The following is a 19,897-nucleotide window of genomic DNA, read 5'->3' as shown; positions in this document are numbered from 1 at the left end:
TGTAGATCTTCTCAGCAGTGATCTCCTGTTGTTGACCTATGCTGATGAAGGCCATACATTGCTCCTTTCTTCTGTATGCAATAACTGAGGCAGTGTCCATGAAAATGGTGACTTTGAAACGCACTTGCCCATTTTTACAGACAGACTTTCCCAGGGGTGGAAGGAGGGAATGAGACTTTTGTACTTGATTCCTGAGATGATCTGGTCCATCAGCAATCCAGACACTGGGAGACACCCTCCCTGCACCCTGTTGTGTTAGAGCATCAGTAGTTTCTTTGGAGACAAAGCATATTTAGATTCAAGTAAGTTTCCATATGTGGTGGAAAGACTTGGTGGTGTAGCTCAGATGGTTGAGCACACAGATTCACTCCAGCTGACTGCAGGCCACTGAGCGAGATATTGGTGGCCCAGTCATCCTAAGCTCAGTATTGAGTCAGTGGAAGGAGATGAGCTAAATCACCCTCTGGAGATGTTCTTCCATCAACTAAAGAGGTAATCTGAGGTGACCATGTTCCTAATCTGGAAGACTCAGGTGAGATAAGGCTGAGCTATGATACTTCTCTTTTAGTTTAAAGATTTAAGATATCTTTGTAGCATTCACAGTCATTATATTCTGCTGGAGTGCTGTGCTAGATGTTACTGAGGAATGTTTGATGCCTTCTGCTAGTCCATCTGGTACAACCACTGAGTACAAATATCATTTTGTTGCACAGCATGTTTATCGGATATCATGCATGCTCACCAAGTTTTATAAGGCAAAACCAATTTTTTTATTTTTTAGGTTGTACTTAGCCCAAGCACTTTCTAGTACTGAAAATTGAATGCTCCTATCTCTTGGGAGAAAGTGCACAGATGCTAGATAAAAGATTATTCATTGACAGGTAGAGAAGTTCAGATTTTCTTATTCTTATAATGCTTCTGAAGTGATAAAGTTGTCAGTAGAAAGACCTCGTGGTATTATTTGTAGTTACAAGCTACTTTAAAGCAGCTGTTATATTTGGATGTATTTTGTAGCCATTTATAGTTATAGAAAGAGAACCAGAAGCTCTTGGTAATATTTAGGAAGGTTTTTAATTTTTTTCTTTCATTCCCACTGGCCCGATAACAGATCTTCAGTCAGATGAATTTGGCTGATGTTTTTTTTAGTTGATGGTTGCTCTTTTAAGTTGATTATTTCATTTTAGAGTGATAAAGCAGGGATATTCTTTGTTGCCTGTTGGGTTATTCAGTGTCCTGTCCTAGATATTTCTCAACCACAAAGGAGTCATTTGCACCACTGGAATATGAGAGAACCATTTTGTTTCCTTCTAACATCAAAGTAGCTATATATAATTGCAATTGGCACTTAAAAAACTGCTCTCAGTATCTAACAGTTTCACATGGAAGCTATTGCTTGCTCTATAAAGAAACTCAAATCAGAATTTTACTTTCAGAAGGAGGCTCACTGATCAAAACCATGAAATTCTTAGTATTACATCACTGGTCAACTCACTACACTACTAGCTTAAATGCTTTTTGTACTTGTCCCCATTTTCCCACATGGGATAGAAGAAAACAGTGCTTGCAGAAACTGAGCTTGAATTCTAGCATCTTAAATACAAAAGGGTGGAATCACTTGCTGGATTCTTAGCCATCATATTTTTTATACTATTACACCAGTTTAAGCTGCTACCGGAGTTATTCCAGGATGAGGAGAAGGTCCTCAGTCCCACGTCAGCAACCCCTTCAGGCCGTGTGCCATTGTCTCGAACTGTTGTAAAACCAGCTAAGACCAGGCCAGGTCAAACCAGCAAGGAACATAAGAAAACTGTTGGACATCAGGTGAGTTTGGAGATATAACTCTATTAAATAATCTCTCCCTTTAGCTAATGTATGATAGGTCTTAGGGTGTGCTGCTGCTTCCTGTGATCCCTTGTGATTGTGAGACAGCTGCAGTTGCTTATGACTTAAGTTTGGAGCAAATATACCATAATTGCTAATACATTTTGGGTCAAAATTTTTGAGAGTTCAGTTCTCATTATGATGTCAAAGTAGAAGCTCATGTTTTTCAAAACAGGTTTAGCATGCTGGATGCTGAAAAGCTTTAAAATCTTACGGTGGGTCTTTTTGATCATGTGCCACATCCTTTGACCCAAATCAAAAGTAGGAGTTCAGTCCCCAGAAAACCTGGCTCCAATTATCAATGGGCTAAACATAAAATATACATGCCAATGTGCCAGAATTAAACTAATAGTATACAGATCAGTATGGCTGGGGAACTCATTTCCTCCTTGTTACTTTCCACCTTAAAAATCAAATTTAATAGGTATTTTCTCAGGATTGTCATGTCCCCAGTTAGTGCTTTACAGATGATAGATTGTTCCTCGGACTATACGCAGGAGCCAAGGGGAACTTTTTTGAGAGTTTGGAGCTCATTTTTTATCTGCTTGCCAGCCCGTACCACTTCACTAGTGAGCAGTTGCCTCCTGTTTTGCCTGGAGCTTCTCAGAGGCCTGCATGGATAACTCTTTTTATGCTATTGTAGGAAAGCCTGGAAGTGTAAATATATACCGTATAAATTGGTAACATGCTAATACCTATACTTGGGAAAGACAAGAGAGGCTTGATAGCGAGGCGGTGCTATAGCTTTGGGTCAGTCATGGTAAAAAGCCTTCAAGGTCACCATTGTTTCTGAAGTCTACAAACAGTAATATATCCACAAAGAGTCTGTGGATACAGATATAGCAGAGCTGCGTTACCACTGTAGAAAAAGCAAATGATTTCAAAAGAGAAGAGAGTCACAAAACCCATCAATTCATCAGTGCTTCTTCCATCTCTTCTTGTGGAAAAGATGATTTCTTCTGTGTGATGTGGATTACTTCTATTCAAAATCTAGTGTCAGCCAAATACTTAAAAAGCAGGATGATCACAGAGTCCAGCACTAAAGAAAAATATCATAGAGTTGAGAGTTGTTGACAAAATGCCAGAGCTGCAGCCAAGTATTACAGGACCTGTCCAGACTGCTCCAAAATACACGTGGAGCTGCAGCCAAGTATTACAGGACCTGTCCAGACTTGGGATCAGTGGGGCTAAAGACACTGATATTTTTTTTCACCACTCTCTTGATCTTAAATTTGATTTTAAATTGACTTAAAGTGCTATTTAATTTGCCATGAGGCTTAATCATGATGAGATGGATTAGACAAAGATTAGGGTAAATGAGACAGTCAAAGGCTGAAAATAACTCAGTCCATCATGTATGTTTTTTGTGCCTATAGGGTAGTTTTACTCCCATAAAGATTAACATTTAGAAGTCTCACTGTAACACAGTTCACTCAAAGATGATATCTGAAACTGTAATACCTACTGCCATAACAAAAACAAGCTGGTACTGTGTTTGCTACCACAAGCACTTTGACAAATAAGCAAGTACCCTTAGATCCCTTTTCTGAGATTATTTCAAACATGGCTGAGCTCATTCAGGTTATTCCCTGATAATTTTCCCTTTTCCTTCTTCATAAAGTTTCGAAACTCGCTTCATCTGCTGATGGAAACCCTCAATGCTACGACTCCACACTACGTGCGTTGTATTAAGCCAAACGACTTCAAGTTTCCGTTCACGTAAGTTTGGTCATGTATGGTTCATGTAGGCCTGGCTCTGAGTGGGGGGAATGGCCCGAAAGCTCGGAGGATCATGGCTCTGCTAGCCATTGCTCACTCAGGAATAAAGTGTTATGTCTCATTTCTGTTGTTATACATTTACTGTGTGTGTACATGAACTTAGAGAAGGAGATGTTTTGGGTTGGACAGAGGGAGAGTACTTTCTGAGGCGTATTTTTTCCATTATGATGTAGGAGGAAAAATATCTGCAACTTCATTGTTTCCTCATTTGAATTTGACTGATAGTTTGCACTCCTTGAATTCACTTGACATCTGCATTCTCTGATTGGAATCTGTTTTTGCATATTCCAATGTCTTATTCCTTATCTTTTTTTATATATTAAATTGTTTAGAGCTTTTCTCAAAAGTCTGCTGATGTACTCTTTTTATTCTTAAATAGATTTGATGAAAAGCGAGCAGTACAGCAGCTTAGGGCTTGCGGTGTCCTGGAAACCATCCGAATCAGTGCAGCCGGCTTCCCCTCAAGGTATATTTGCTTTTTTCTAGATTACTTTCAGCAGCAGTTATTCTTGTTGAGAGAGGTTTTCACTGTTTGGACTGACCCTGGCTCTGTTTTATGGCACAGGTGGACATACCAAGAGTTCTTCAGCCGTTACCGTGTTCTGATGAAGCAGAGAGATGTCCTTAGTGACCGAAAACAGACATGTAAAAATGTCCTGGAGAAGCTGATTCTGGTACTAGACTCAGTGCTTAAAATCTTTGGAATCTGAAGGGCTAGCTTCCCCTTACTAGCTTGTAAATAATCACACTGTTTTTGTTTTTTATAAAACTACTAAACAACCGATGTAAGGACAAGAAGTCATAGGTTCTCTAAATGCTGTTATTCATCGTTCTTTTGAAACTGTAGGGCTTGGCTCCTACTAAGGACAAGCAGTTCTTACTATAATAAAATTAAATAAGCTCTCTTAGGAGGATAGCTCCAGTATTACTGTATAGGGAATGTGGTTTGAATTTACCAGTGTATGAGGAAAGAAAGACAGTGATTTTAAATGTGGGTGGGTTGAGGGTGAGCATTACCTTGATTAACAGCAGGGTATATTAACTCTGAAGGTTATCTGGAGGCTTTCTAATGTGAAGCTGTTTCTGTGTGGGTATATGTGTTTGAGTCTTTCACTCTCCTCAGTTCCTATGTTAAAGTCAAACTTTTTCACTCCTGTAGTCCTCTCACCATTGCCTGCCTGCTTAGCCTGGAGGCCTTTCTCATACCTCACCAGCCTCTTGCTTTACCTCCTATCTCCTATTGCAGCCCTGTATTTGCAGGCTATGCTATCAAAAGCATTGGAGTTGCACCTGAGCTCATATGGTTCCTCAGGATTTACCCATTTCTTAAGGCCTGAGGAACGGTGGGGGAAGGCAGGCTCCAAAGAGACAGTTCTATTCAAGTAGAAGGTGGTTAATTGGGACTTAGTCAGGAGTATAAGTTAGGAAGAGAAAGAAACAAAGTTTACTGAAGGTATAGAAGCAAGAAAGTCTAACTTGCCGAGGTGCAAAGCCAGTGTGAGGAAGTTTATGAAAAGAAAAGGAAAATACTGTGCAGGCCTGTTGGGGCTTGGCTTTTTTCGTTCTGTGTCTGTGGTTGAACTTAACTGACTTTATTTTTTTTAGTACAATGTGTATGTGTGTATGTGTGCGTACTTATACATACATACAAACACACACACCCATATAAAAATACCATGAAATGCCAAATATATCCTGAGCTGTAGCTCTTTGACTGCCATTCTTTTCAACTTGACATCAAATAATCAACAAATTTTTTTTGTTATCTTACCTTTGTATATTTCCAGTGTTTTTCTCCAGGGAGTATTACAACCATCTAGAAATAGAATACTATCCTCTTTCTGTTTTAGTTATGAAAGTTCAGATGTGTTTGAGTAGCATAGATATGTTTTATTCTGGCTTAGTCCTTAGTGCAGTAAATGGTAAGTATATGTTTGAAGCCCCAGCTGTCTCATTTTTTCCATGTAATATGGTTGAAGACTGACCACTCAGAGAAGGAGAGATGGAGAGAAATTGCAAATGTACGTTATCTGTATTGCTTTCATCCTCTGGGCCCCTTCTTCGCTTCCCCTGCTCTCCAAGTCTTTTACAAACTTTGTGGCATTCTTGTCTAAGCAAAATCCTCACGTTGATTCCCTAAGACCCTACATGTAGCCTTATTGTATTTATTTAAGAGAGTCATACAGAGAAAATAGTAGAATTAAATACTCTCCTCCACTAGCTAATTTAAGTCTAGATTTGCTTGAAATATTACACAGATCATTTTACCGCTTTACTAACTGTACTTTCATTTAGCCTTCATGCCTTTTTTTTTTCCCCCCCCACTAACATTTAATTCTGTAACTGATCATCTTTTTACCTCTGAAAATAGGACAAGGATAAGTACCAGTTTGGTAAGACAAAAATATTTTTCCGGGCTGGTCAAGTAGCGTATCTGGAAAAAATAAGGGCAGATAAGTTGAGAGCTGCCTGTATCCGCATCCAAAAGACGATCCGAGGCTGGCTGATGCGAAAGAAGTACATGCGTATGAGGAAGGCTGCCATCACCATTCAGAGATATGTCAGAGGGTACCAAGCACGATGGTAAGCATTACTCTTGGGAAAACCCACACTAGCCTCAATTCAGATCCCTTTAAGTAGGACATTTAAATGTGATACATTTGCTCTCTCCTTCCTATACTGGCTGAGAGGAAATGATTTTCCAGTGGAATGAAGGAAAAAGAATATAATGAGTATATCTCTCCTGCCTGTTTCTGACCTTCATAAGGGGACGGTCACTTTGTAAGGGGATGATGCTTAGAACAGTGTGTTGTTAGTTGGAGTAGAGTAAAAGGACTATTAGGAGATATGTCTGCAAGTGAGGAAAAGCAGGACTCTTGGCTGAATTCTTATTGCCCAGCTTCCACTTGCACTCCCAGTTTGGTCTGTCTGTACTGCTGGAGAAGCCATTGCTCATGCAGGGTGCAGCTCTGAGGGGAGGTAGGTCTGCTAGAATCATTCCTTTGGATTGATGAGTGAGGGATGGCCCTGGATGAGCCCAGGAAAAGGCAGGAGAATGAGTAGTATCATTCAAAGGCAAGGTGGTTACAAAGACTGTAAGAATCTGCCTTGGGAAGGAGTATCAAGATACTGTGTAATTCTCTTGCTGAGAGAACAAACATTTTCTACAGCTAGGAATTAGGAGAGGAAATCTGGAAGGTGGCATAGTGGAAATAGCTTTAAAGCTGGAGACAAGGTGATGAGAAATGAAGCTGAATTTATCTGTCAGTTCTATAGCACAGGTCTCAGAGGAAGTGAAAACATTTCCTTGAAAAACTTGCAAGGTTTCTGTTCATTTGTTATTCTGTCACGTTGCCATATGGTAGAATAGCAAGTAAATATGCTGTACCACTGATGACACTAGGAAGAAACTGAAGTAGAATATGCAGCTCTTAAGAAAGAGAGTAAAGTTATAGGACGTAAAATAGTATTCAGGAGTTGGAAAATAATTACAGGTATAATCTGTAATCTTTTTCTTGATTAGCTATGCCAAGTTCCTACGGAGAACACGGGCTGCCATCACTATTCAGAAGTTCCAGCGCATGTATGTGGTCCGCAAAAGATACCAATGCATGCGAGCTGCCACTATTGCTCTTCAGGCTCTCTTAAGAGGTTACATGGCCAGGAACAAATACCAAATGGTAAGAAATCCTAATGTGTTACTACTTCACTGTAGCTTCATTCCTGCATACCTTCAGGACAAAGCTGCTCTATGGTGTCCCCTGGAGAATCTGAAATGTTTGTGTGCACATTGTTATGCATGATGCACAAACAAGATACCAAAGCATGGATTGAAGCACAGCACCTGGAAATTAGAAGGATCTGGTACTGCAGTCAGTGAACTAGTCATTTTAGAGATGCTCACATTGTCATCTAACCTGAATGCACCTTGACTGTACATTCTGCGGAGCATCTAGCAGGGATTTAGAGAGCTTCTCTTGAGAAAGTTTTTTTGTTCATTATATAGAAAGTAGAGGCCCTTAAAATAAATACTGAAAATCTGCTTGTGTGAATATGCCTTCATGAATCCGAATTAGTATTACTCATGTTAACATAGATATGATGCACTGCTCTTCCAGTTCCATCCCTAATTTCAGTGATTTTGTGAAATGGTGTAAGGGTTGATAGAATATACTGAATGAGATGAATGTTAATAAGCAGATACCCTTAAAAATAGAAGATTAAAACTTTAGTGTGTTTGGGGAGTTTTATGTACTAATGCTGGATTCATTTTGGAGAGGAATTGATATAACCCTGTCCTGGTGATATATTGATAACATTTTCCTGACTATCTGTGATAAAATAAAAAATTCCTTTGAGAAATTAGAATTTATTCTTCAGTGATTACTGGACTGGAACCAAATTATGGTTCAAACAGACCATAAAATGCCAGCATTTTTCATGGCTCTTTTGTCTATGAGAATTGTGTAGAACTAGGTTCAAAAATCAGCTTATATTTCACCAAAAAGTTATCCGAAGGATTCTGTTTTTTTTCTCAAACAGATATGAAAGGTATATAACCCAAAAGTTAATTAGTGCTTATGTTCCACATGTTTATTTGTTTTTAAAGTTACAGTCATGTGTGTACGTGTCTACATAGCATCTTAACATACATTAACCAGAAGGTTTGGAAACAAGCAACCCCCAATCAGAATTTCTAGGTAGTAAGTTTTGCTCCCTGTGCTTGACTCACCTGTCTTTTTTTTATAGGTATGTATTTGCCTTTTTATTAGAATTTTTAGCATTTTCAGTGTTATAAACCATATTTTATGTTGTTAGAAGATATAAGACATGTTTTTAACGGTAATCTGACAGATGTGATTCAGCTAATCTACAGAAAGGAATAAACTTCATGTTAAATTGAGAGATAGATCACATCAATATGTGGACTGAAGGCCACCCTTAGGAAACTGGGAGATGATTCTGTACACCTGAAATTAGTCATGTGAGTGATATACACAGCATCTGTCCTGTAGCGCAGTGTTTTATAAACCAGTTACATTCCCTTTTAATAGAGATGGCAGATTTCTAGAGAAGTCACCATAAGAGGTGGTCGGACTTGCCTGTCAGGGAATATCCCCCTAGAGCAATGAATTGTTCACTGTAGTAAAACATGAAATTCTGGTAACGCAGATGGAATGTATATTAATTGTCTTATGTGTAGTGTGTTCACATTGTCCTTGGAAGGTGGAATTTTATTAAAACTAAGATACAGGGATGGCCATAGAAAGAAACACAAGTTCTGCCATACTAAGATTAACATGGTGGTTCTGAAATTCATGACGATTGCAACTGAGCGAAACTGAAAGGTTGTCCTATGACAGTACGCTTGGGTTGAACTGTGACTCTCTAAGTAATATATGATACACGTGTTGTTCATTAGGGTTGTGAAAGGTATCTGTTGTTGTTTTTATAACAGAAGGCATGTGTTGCAGTCACATGACTAATACAAGGAATTTAAAATGGTTGAATCATCTATTTCATACGTCCTGGGGAAAGCTGCTGCCTGAGTGATGTGTTTGTCAGTCTAACAAGGAGTTGAGTTCCTCCACAGCTTTTACATAAGCTCTCCTGAGAAATATCTCATAAATTAAGTAAATTTCCTGATACTCTCATCTTTTTTTGGAGTGTGCTGTTTTACCATTGGATTACATGTATCTAAGAATTCACTGGCAAATGAGGACCATCTGTACAGAATGGAGGTATTTTGTGTGACTTGTTGCTTTCAAACTTGAGGTGAAAATATTGTTGAAAACAAATTGTATTTGAGTTATTAAGGCGTCTGCAGGTAACCTGAAGAACTACTCCAGTAAACATGTAGGAAGGGAAACAGGAGTCAGGAAAGCTGACTGCATGTCATATACTCTGAAGGACTTTGACTTTTGACCTTCTGTATTTTTAATAGATCTATTTCTTTACCTAGGTGTGTTATTTAATCTAGTGCTGTTGTTTCAGTTCCTCAATTTTTCTTTAAAAATAAATGGCTAAGGGAGAAAGTTTGTTTATCTTATAATCTTGCCGCTTTGCCATTGAGCCGTTTGATTCATTGATATGAAAGTGTAACACTTGTAACACATTTCAGTTTGTTTGCTATGAAATATAAAAGAAAATTTTCTTAGACTACTAGTTTGTTTTATCAACTTCGTTGTAAATCAGTGCAAGAATGTGAACTGTATACAGTCTTTAAACTATCAAATCTAGGAAGTAATGTAAAATCTTAAGTAGTTTTAATGTTTGGACAAAACTGTTTAGTTTGCAGAAGCTTTATTAGCTGAACTCCAAAGTTCTCAGAGTCATGGAAGTCTTGTGAGTTTGGGCATGCTCTACGAGCATAGCTGTGGTCCACTGGAATTCGGGTCCTCCAGACCTTGGGGGAGTCTCTGATAGCATCGGTGATGGAAGGATCCAAAACCAAGTAGTAGAATCTTCCTAGTGGAAATCTCTGGCTATGACATTGACAAAAGTTGCTGGCATTCTTGACTGTTGTTCTTGAAAAATGATGAAAAACATTTTTTTTGCACCTCAAAGTTATGGGTGAAATTTCCCCCATGAAATAGTTTGGAATTAATACAATATAAAATTTCTGATTAGAATAAATGGAGAGAAAAGTATTTTTCCATGCAGGCTAGTCTAAGAAATTCCATAAAAAGGGGAAAAATGGAAAATGGAATGGAACTTGTAGTCTACTCAGCTAGACTACAGCTGTTGTTGTTAGCAGCTGCTATAATGTGCTCTAGATTCTAGCACGTAGTAGTTGCATTGTGTGTCAAGTGTGGTTTTAAACTGTGTATTGATGAAGCCTATGCTGCATATGTCAATGTTTTTAAGAATTTTCAAGATAAAAGATACAGTAAAAAAAAACACCAAGAAAAAACACCCAACACCAAGTAGTCATCTGGATTGTATTTTGTAATCTTGCCAACAGGTACCATATAGTTTTGTAATTAGCCTGGATCTGACATCAACACAAAGGAATGTCCATTTTTTCAATATGTTCCCAGTTCCTTCTTTGCATGTTTTTTCATCTAATTCCTTCCTAGTCTTCTTCCTTATCCCTGTCCTCTTTTCCCTTTCACTTTTTTTTTAAAATCCATTCCATATTCATTTCCTGTTACTCCACCAGCAGTTTCTCTTTTCAGGCGGAGGTATACATCATCTTTACACCTCTCATTATGGACTCTGCTTAACTGAGCAGGTGTAGTTTGCAACTCTAATGCCCCTTGTGCTGTTTTTTCTTAACTGTAGATGCTTCGGGAGCACAAGTCTATTATTATTCAGAAACATGTAAGAGGCTGGCTGGCTCGAGTGCACTACCAGAGGACCTTGAAGGCAATTGTTTACTTGCAATGCTGTTACCGGCGCATGATGGCCAAGAGGGAGCTAAAGAAACTGAAGATAGAGGCCCGGTCTGTGGAACGCTACAAGAAGCTTCACATTGGCTTGGAGAACAAAATCATGCAGCTGCAACGAAAAATTGATGAGCAGGTAAGGGCTCCCTACTCAGGGAAGATATTTGGAAGTCTTGTGTCATCTTCCTCAGTAGCACTGTGGGCATTCACTGAAAAATGCGCTGAATTTTCATTGTAAGGGATGAGGTTTTTACTTTGTTGAAGAACCTTGATAGATGGGGCAGGGAGACGCCAGTAGTACTGAAACAGAACATCCATTTGTATCTCTCAGCAACACTGAGAGAAAACATCTGCTTCTTTAGCTTCAGTGTTTCCTCTGAAACACTTCAGTTCTGGTTTAAGGGAAAGGCGAGATGATCGTATTGGATGTATGTGGGCTTTCTGTCTGATTTGAGTTCAGGACATTAATGTGCAGGCTTAGAGACTGGACTGTTCTGTCACCTCTTTAAGCAAATCTGCAAAAACAGACCGAAGCTTTTTGGAAATGGGGAAACTGCTGTTTTGCTCCCTTGTCTGGGTATATTCTATAGGCAAATAGAAGGCAAATAATCCAGAATATTTTCAACTGCTGCTATATCTGTGTTGTGTTTTGCAAAGAACAAAGAGTACAAATCTCTGCTGGAGAAGCTGAGTAGCCTGGAGATCACGTACAGTACGGAGACAGAGAGGCTGCGGAGTGACGTGGAAAGGCTTCGGATGAGTGAGGAGGAGGCTAAGAATGCAACCAACCGTGTCCTCAGCCTTCAGGAGGAGATCGCCAAGCTCCGGAAGGAGCTGCACCAAACTCAGTCTGAGAAGAAGACCATCGAGGAGTGGGCAGACAAATACAAACATGAAACTGAGCAGGCAAGTGTGCAGTCCCCAGATACTACAGAGTTAGGCATAATCTCTTTTTTCTGCAATCCCTCTTATTCCACTGTTGCTGACATCTTATTAATGGAGTTTAGCATCTTATTTAGGGTTTGAAATTGTCACTTTTTTTCTCCTTCATTGCAGCCTGTGCTGCATCCTCCCGCAGAAACAATGTGCAGTGTTTCAGTGAAGCATCCCTAGAAGAAGGCTCAATGTACTGTCACTTTAGATAGATCTCAGAACCCTTAAGAACAATCCTGCTGCTGCTTTCCTGCTTGTCCGTGTCACAGGTTTTTGACCTGTAACATTTTCCTATGTAGCATTCAGAGCTGATGTCGGGCAGGAGGTATGTTACTGCAAAGCACAGAAATAAAGCAAATGCTCTTATTTGTTCATGTTTCTAGGTGCTTTGCATGAGAAAATTTACAGAGGCCTTACCTCCTTCAGTTGTGTGACTGATATTTTTACAATATTTTTAAGTAATATTATACCTGTACGACTGTGAATAGGCTTGGTACCTAAGTAACTGCATCTATGCTAGAGGAGTATATTAAATCTGTGTTTCATATATAAATACAGGTACCACATCTATTCAGGTTTTAATATTGACAATATTTGCAAATCCAAATATCCAAGCTCACTCAATCAAAGAGACAGAGCGCTCATACAAAGAAATCCTTTTACCTACCTAGAGAACAAAATTGTTTAGATTTCAGAAGTCTGTCCCATATGCAGTATTCAAAGGTACCTATTTTTATCTTACCTCATTTGAACAATTAGTCTACTGAACACACATAAACGGACACGTGTGTGTGTGTGTGTACAGACTAGTTTAGCAGGTTTTGACCAATCCCTCATCTTTGCTTTAACCACGAGCATATCGAGCAAGTTGTTTCTTGTCACAATTACCTGCTGATACAGTGCCAGTTTTGAATACTGGAAGATCAATGCCTTCATTATGCTATGCTGCAATGGTGCAATTCAAGATTAGATGAGCATAAGAAAAAATATTAGTTCACTAAGCGCAGTGAATGTATGGTAACCATAAACAGAGGCAAATGCGGACCTGATAAATCCTGGCATGGTTAAAGTGGTTCAACTTTTGTGCATAGGCAAGATGTTAGATTACAATATTACCAAAAGCAATGGAATTATATGACAGAACTACTGAATTTGTGCCTATTTTAGGAATATTTCTATTTTAAGGAATAAATTACATCTTTGGGGATTTTACTGGAAAATATTATGGCACAATGGAGTGGTCTAAGTCCGTTTCAGCATCCAATCAGAAATGGGATGTAGAATGTGTGGGAGAATCTGCAGTGGGGCATGAATTAAATGTAATTTGAGAAATGACAATGTCATAACTTAGCTCACTGGCTTCATTCTCTGAGGAACTGTTAAAAAAATCTAAGTATTTGAACTCTTACAACAAGGGTGCAGTTGCTGTTAGGGCTAGTGATGGAAGATTAAGTGCATTCTGATGACAATCAAATGTTTTATTATCTTTGTAGCTTGTATCGGAACTGAAAGAGCAGAACACGTTACTGAAAACAGAAAAGGAGGAGCTGAACCGTCGCATCCATGACCAGGCAAGGGAGATAACAGGTTGGTACTGTTCTCTTCACTCTTGTTTTATACTTGATGTTACCTTGTAAAGCAACACTCTCTTGGCTAGATTTGGCTAATCTGCTGTAGTTTGTATTCCTTTTTAGTTTAATGGTTTGATTTCTTTGATTTAAGAACTTACCTGCATGATGATTATTTACTATTTGATTTTCCAGAAAGTCCTAAGGGTTTGGGGTCTTTCTGATGAGGGTTGCTGTTAACAAAGCATTTTACTTTATAAATGAAGGCTCTTTTATTTAATACAGTGAACCTACTACAGCAGGATTCTTCTGATGTGATCTACTAACTGTGGAAGCAAATGTACTGCATGAGCAGGCAGACACTCAAGTTCCTAGTCTCTTAACTCTTTGGAGGGGTCTAAGTATGAGCCAGAATTTCTGAGCCCTCCCCGCTGCTGTGGCAGGTAGTGCTACTGCTACCTAGTCAGCAGCTGGAAGACTGTAGCTCTAGATGTGAAGGGTGTGTAGGAGGCAGCTGGGATGAGGAGGATCAGTGTGCCTGAGGCATAGATCATCTCACATTTGCTTTGTACATAATACAGCATTGGGCTAGTGCTCCTTCTTTTTCTCCCCTGGAATTACTAATGCAAGGCATTAGAAGAATAACTAGTTTGACTGAAGCCTTCTGTGAACCCTGCTGTGGTTACCACAATAAGTCTTTGGTCCTTTGTGTATTTGGCTATATTTTTACCTACGGAAGCACAAATACCACATACCAGTTTCAAATAGCAGACCTCTTTCAGCCTCTATGTTCCTGGTGCGTACACACCTCCTGTACCCACAGAACAGATGCATCGCAGGTGAGGTAGAGATGGAGTTCTCACTTTGGCTTCCTCTTCTCTATCACAGAGACAATGGAGAAGAAGCTAGTGGAGGAAACGAAACAGCTGGAGCTAGATCTGAATGATGAAAGGTTACGGTATCAGAACCTGCTAAATGAGTTCAGCCGCTTAGAAGAGCGTTACGATGATCTCAAGGATGAAATGAACTTAATGGTGGTAAGTGGATAAAGATCTGAGAAATTAAAAGTTGCTCATGAGTGTGTTTTAGCAGAATCTAGTGGTATAATTTAGGACCTGATTTGGCTCTCAGCTGTGTGGTGGTTACCTGTATCTGAAAACGGAATTTGTTGTTTGAAGTACTGGTTAATTAGATTAGCTCAGCAAAAACACACTATACTATCAAAACCATTTAAAATTTGTGGTTGAATAATCTTTTATTTTCAGTTTTGTGGAAGAAAGTTAAAGTTCTGCTGTGACTTGGCCTTCTGTCTTCATTTTGCCCTAAAGTTATTAACATGTGCTGGAGCCATTTGTACCACATTCAGCCACTGTTAAATTTTCAGTAGTTCTAGGGCTATTTTTATGCATCGGGAGGAAAAAGTATTCCTCACTGCAGTGTCTGGAATTTCAGAGAATTGCTGCCTCTACTTTCCTACCCTGCCTGTTCCTTCCTTGTAAACCAAGCTTTTCTTTCCCACAAAATGCTGCATAGTTGCTTGTTTCTGCTTTCGACAGCAAATAGTCAGTGGAGTAGGAGCTGACCTGTCTCCATATATTTGATTGTGAACTGTAGCTCACAGGCTTCAGGCAGCATGAAAGACCAGAATCACAAACCTTTTCTTATAAATTGTGCTAGCTATGAAATAACACCAAATATTACAAGCTAAATTATAGGTTGTGAACAGACAATTGTAGGAAAAACATATAGTAGTATTGATTTGTTTCATTTGCACTCCAGAGCATCCCCAAGCCTGGACACAAAAGAACGGATTCAACTCACAGTAGCAATGAGTCTGAATATACTTTCAGCTCTGAGATCACAGAGGCAGAAGACTTACCACTGAGGATGGAGGTAACATTAAAAAAAACAACAACATACTTTTCATTGATCGATGGTTGAACTAATTCCCATCTCCTTTTGTGTGTGTTTTTGAACACCAAATGTTTATATTGAGAAATCTAGTGCTTCAATCCATCCTGTTCCATTTGCTTTACAAAAAGCTTAGTCTGTAGTTGGTTGTAGTCCTCTATAAAAAGGCTTTGTGAAAGGATGCTTAGAATTCTTCTTTAACACAGTCAGTGTAGCCTAGATGCTTGGCCATCCAGCTGATTTGCATCTGTCAGACACCTGCTTGCCAGCCTTTACAAGCACAATCACCTTTTTGTACAAAAGTGGCAATTCAGAAAAAACAGAAGACTTCTAGGAATATTATATTTAAGGGTTAAAACTGACAGAGTGGTTAGCCACCTACTTAATAGTCACATGCCCAGATGGAAAAAGAGCCACAGAGACTATGGTGCTGATGTCTTCTCAGCTTAGCAGAACTGCTGTAGGAGTTCAAGAAAAGACCGCGGTGGAGTTCTTGTATGTGTGAGCGACAGTCAGCAGAGTGCGTGTCAACTCTTTAAGTATTCCTCATCCCTAAAGGCCTGTGTTAAAAGGTGTGGTCTGAACCTTTTGCATAGAGTCAGTTGACTGTTAGGGTTGAGAACCTCGTGTTGATTTTTTTTTTCTTCTCTATTTCATATGGAAAAATAGAACTCAGACAATTTACTATCCCTTTGCGTATGCAGTGATACAAATCCCAGATTATTTGAAAAATTTTTAGAAAGATGAATTATGGTGTAACTCCAAGCTATTTTCCAAATATTTTCGAAGATAACTTCCCTTTAAATCCCTCCCACGTAGTCGCACAGAAGCTAGAACTGCTAACACCTCAGAGAACCATCATATTCATGGTCTGACTGTGCTTGACTGCTTGGACATGCATAGCTTTCCCTGCGCATACTGGAGATTTTGGGTTTTTTTTTTTAAACTCCTGCTTCACTCTTAACTGTGATCATTCACACAGCTTACCCATTTGCTCTCTGTCCTGGTTGGTTATGTCCGTAGCTGCATTTTATTTACTTCCATTACTGTTTTTAAATTCTCTAAAGAAAATGGTTTTCTATCATGGACTCAGCTACTGTGACACATTCATACTGAAGTCATATTCTATGCAGACTCCTTTGGAGTGTTCATGCCTTTCCATTTACATTTTTCACCTTGCAGAATTGTTTCAGAAAGATGCCCTTATCTTCATGGATAGTCTGGAAAAAGAAGGTGCAACTGCATGTGATTGAATTTCACATACGAGCCAAATGTCATCTTTTCCCTTGGCTAATAGAATTTAATTGATGTTCTAGAGCCAGAATCACACTTGTAACAATTTTGGTTTTTTAGAATGTAAATGAAAGAAGTAACCTGCATAGGAGTGTGTGTAAATGCAGCACCAGGAAGATTAAATTTGTATTCATTTAACCCCATAAAATTTCAAACTCCAGTTTGACTATAGATTAACAATACAAAGCCATATGGAGAAAGTAGAGGTCATTTCAATCCAAAACAGTAAAGTGAAATATCTCAATGTCTGTTTTTTGTTTGTTTGATGTTTTGGTTTTTTTTTTTCCTGAGCTGTTGTTGTAGTTTGACTCTCCCCTCAACTGTGAAAGCAGATGAGGTGGAAGTGGCGAGGCTTGCTTGTCTGCTACAGTTGTTAATATTAATTTTCTAGTTCCTTATCTGGGCTTCAAAATTTTATGGTGCACTTCATAGTAAATGCTTTAATCTTCTTGCTACATAAAGTACAAAATGGCTGATGAACAATTTCTGATGCACTTTCAGTTTACAAATGCTGGTCCTTGCCCAGCAAATACTGAGAAAGCTAGTGGATTTGTCCCAGTACAGACTGTTTAATTAGCATAATAGAAAGAAAAGGACATAAAATATATTTTCCGGTACCTTTTTATTTCACGTCCCTCTAAATTACCTTGCTTAATCATGGGTCTAAATCTATAATCAGCATAGAGATTTCTCTTTAGCTAAAGAACCTGCTATAGAAATAATTGAAAAAGAAAAAACTTAGCCTCTATCTGCGGTTGCTTTCCAAGCGAGTCTAACCACAGATGTTTTTCTCCTTTCCCCTTCCAAATGAGTAAGAAAAAAAGGTATGCTTAATTATAGACCTGCTGTCTGCTAGTCTGTAGTGCTTTCTTTTGTTAGACTTTAGGTTTAGATATGGCTTATAATAGTAGATCCCTTTTAAAAATAGTCTTTTGATGGCTGATGAAACATTTTAGATGCCCACAGCCAACTCTCCAAATCAAGTAACATTTCTGTGTTCCTTTCTTTTCCCCAATCTGTTTCCCTTCTTTACTCACAGTAGTGCTTCCTTTTGATGTGGAAATGCAATACTTATTGACTTCCTTCTGGTCTTTCTAAAGCAGGAACCAAGTGAGAAAAAGGCACCATTGGATATGTCTCTGTTCCTCAAGCTGCAAAAACGGGTTACGGAGCTGGAGCAAGAAAAGCAATCCCTGCAGGACGAACTGGACAGAAAGGAAGAACAGGCTCTGCGCGCTAAGGCTAAGGTGGAATCCTTCTAGCTGATGAAATGCTGATGCCAGAGTATCCCTTCTTGTGATATATCAACTGTGTGAATGCTGACTGGCTTTTACTAAATTCTTATCTTCCCATAGTACTGCTTTATTTAACCACAACAAGTTTTATACCTCAGTACTTTCACTACTTGGTACTAGGGACTGCTTATTTTCTTTTCCAGCATCATTGAGATTCCTTCATTGGAGTTAACAGGAACCAAAAGTGGTTGGGACCTTTGCTAAAAAAGGGCCATTTTTATTACATAGCCCATCTACTTAAACCCTGAAGGGAATAAGTAATTATTCATTTTAGGCAGAGTAAGAATATGGCCAAGTGTTTGAAACAGGATGCAGAGCCAACCCACTGAGATTAGACAGGTTTAGCAGATTTTATTTGAAGTTGTCCTCTGATTTGGTCTCTTCAAGTACTTGTAAAAATATGTAACCAATTTTGGCAATTGATTCTTGTTTACCTTTCACCAGTGAATTTCTTGAGCTTCCTGACATTCAGTAATTCTGCTGTTTTCGTTACCAGCTACATTAGTGTGATTATAAATGACTTTGTTTATGTTAACTAATTATGTGTCATAAACCCATAAGTAAATGAAAGGAGGTAATGCCAATATTCCACATTAAGCCCTCAGCAGTACTAGAATAAGTGTTTGCCAGTTTTATAGTAAAAAAAAATGTCAGCTCCCTTTATGGCTGCAAAATGCTTCCTCTCCTTTTCCTGCTTCAACCCAGTTAAAGAATAGAAAAGATTGGCTTGTTTGTCACTGCTGTTTGTGTTCTTTCATAGGAGGAGGAAAGGCCCCCAATAAGAGGTGCTGAGTTGGAGTATGAGTCACTCAAGGTAATTCTGGAAAGTTTATTTTATTTTCTAGTGAGAATGTTCCACCAATTATACTTGCTAGCACAGCAAGTTACATCAGCCTTCCTGTTTCAGTATATTAGCTGGAGAAAATAGAATGAAAATTCCCCAATAAGCCTTTTATTGTAGGATTGCCCTTTTTGAGGTATAGAATGTGTGGCTGGGGCTGCAGGTCAAGAAGATCCCCTTAAAACAGGGGGAGTTCTCTGTTGACAGCTTAGTACAGCTTGCAAGTTAATTTGAGCAAAAATACAATGGTGAGTGTAGCCCTCTCCTCCAAACACGTTATTGAAATTGGTGCATATCTTAGACCACTAAAAATAAAAATATTTCCCAGTATCACTGAATGCTGCAGAATCTTTGTAGCCTGCTGACTACTGTTTGTTGGGAACTGCTTTTTTTTAGGGGAAGAATAGGGGAAAAAATAGGTGCATTTTTTTCCATGAAATTTATATGATTTGATTTCCATCAAATTTATATGATTCATGTATATGTATTCTGATTTGGCACTTCGGACAAAAGGTAGCCCTATTAGTGAAATCCTCCCAGGCACTCTTCACAGTAGTCGAGAAGCCAGGGTTAAGGGAGCGAGTGACTGATTTGTCACAGTTACTCATAGTTTTTACCCTCTCTATCCATCTTCATGGCTGTATTTTATTGGCATGTAGGAATAATGCTGAGTGAAGGAGTTGTCCCTATTTCTTGCAGCGTCAAGAACTTGAATCTGAGAATAAAAAACTGAAGAATGAGTTGAATGAGCTGCAGAAGGCCCTCACAGAAACGCGATCTCCAGAGGTAACTGCTCCTGGTGCCCCTGCATATAGGGTCCTGCTGGATCAGCTGACTTCAGTGAGTGAAGAGCTTGAAGTGCGCAAGGAAGAAGTCCTCATCCTAAGGTCTCAGCTGGTTAGCCAGAAAGAAGCTATTCAACCCAAGGTAAATAATAATCAGCAGATGTACTGGGTAGTAAAGTTAAATTGCATCACTGAGATGCTTTAATTAACTTAGCAGCATGCT

The 19,897-nt window shown here is 39.0% G+C and overlaps 1 protein-coding gene across 1 annotated transcript in view; it reads left to right on the top strand.

Annotated features, from left to right (window-relative positions):
* MYO5A (myosin VA) overlaps positions 1–19,897 on the top strand; it is a 93,784-nt gene that overhangs the window by 52,339 nt on the left and 21,548 nt on the right. Inside the window, exons 15-28 of the mRNA XM_067305795.1 lie at positions 1,660–1,821; positions 3,503–3,600; positions 4,040–4,126; positions 4,226–4,334; positions 6,032–6,243; positions 7,184–7,340; positions 10,945–11,184; positions 11,706–11,954; positions 13,475–13,568; positions 14,438–14,586; positions 15,329–15,442; positions 17,854–18,000; positions 18,809–18,862; positions 19,589–19,816. Coding sequence (XP_067161896.1) covers positions 1,660–1,821; positions 3,503–3,600; positions 4,040–4,126; positions 4,226–4,334; positions 6,032–6,243; positions 7,184–7,340; positions 10,945–11,184; positions 11,706–11,954; positions 13,475–13,568; positions 14,438–14,586; positions 15,329–15,442; positions 17,854–18,000; positions 18,809–18,862; positions 19,589–19,816 — 2,100 coding nt within the window. The remainder of the gene's footprint in view (positions 1–1,659; positions 1,822–3,502; positions 3,601–4,039; positions 4,127–4,225; positions 4,335–6,031; positions 6,244–7,183; positions 7,341–10,944; positions 11,185–11,705; positions 11,955–13,474; positions 13,569–14,437; positions 14,587–15,328; positions 15,443–17,853; positions 18,001–18,808; positions 18,863–19,588; positions 19,817–19,897) is intronic.

Source organism: Apteryx mantelli, chromosome 15 (assembly GCF_036417845.1).
Source record: "Apteryx mantelli isolate bAptMan1 chromosome 15, bAptMan1.hap1, whole genome shotgun sequence".
Taxonomy (NCBI): Eukaryota; Metazoa; Chordata; class Aves; order Apterygiformes; family Apterygidae; genus Apteryx; species Apteryx mantelli.
Note: the sequence above shows the minus strand (reverse complement) of the source record. Positions and strands in the feature narration are given on the sequence as shown.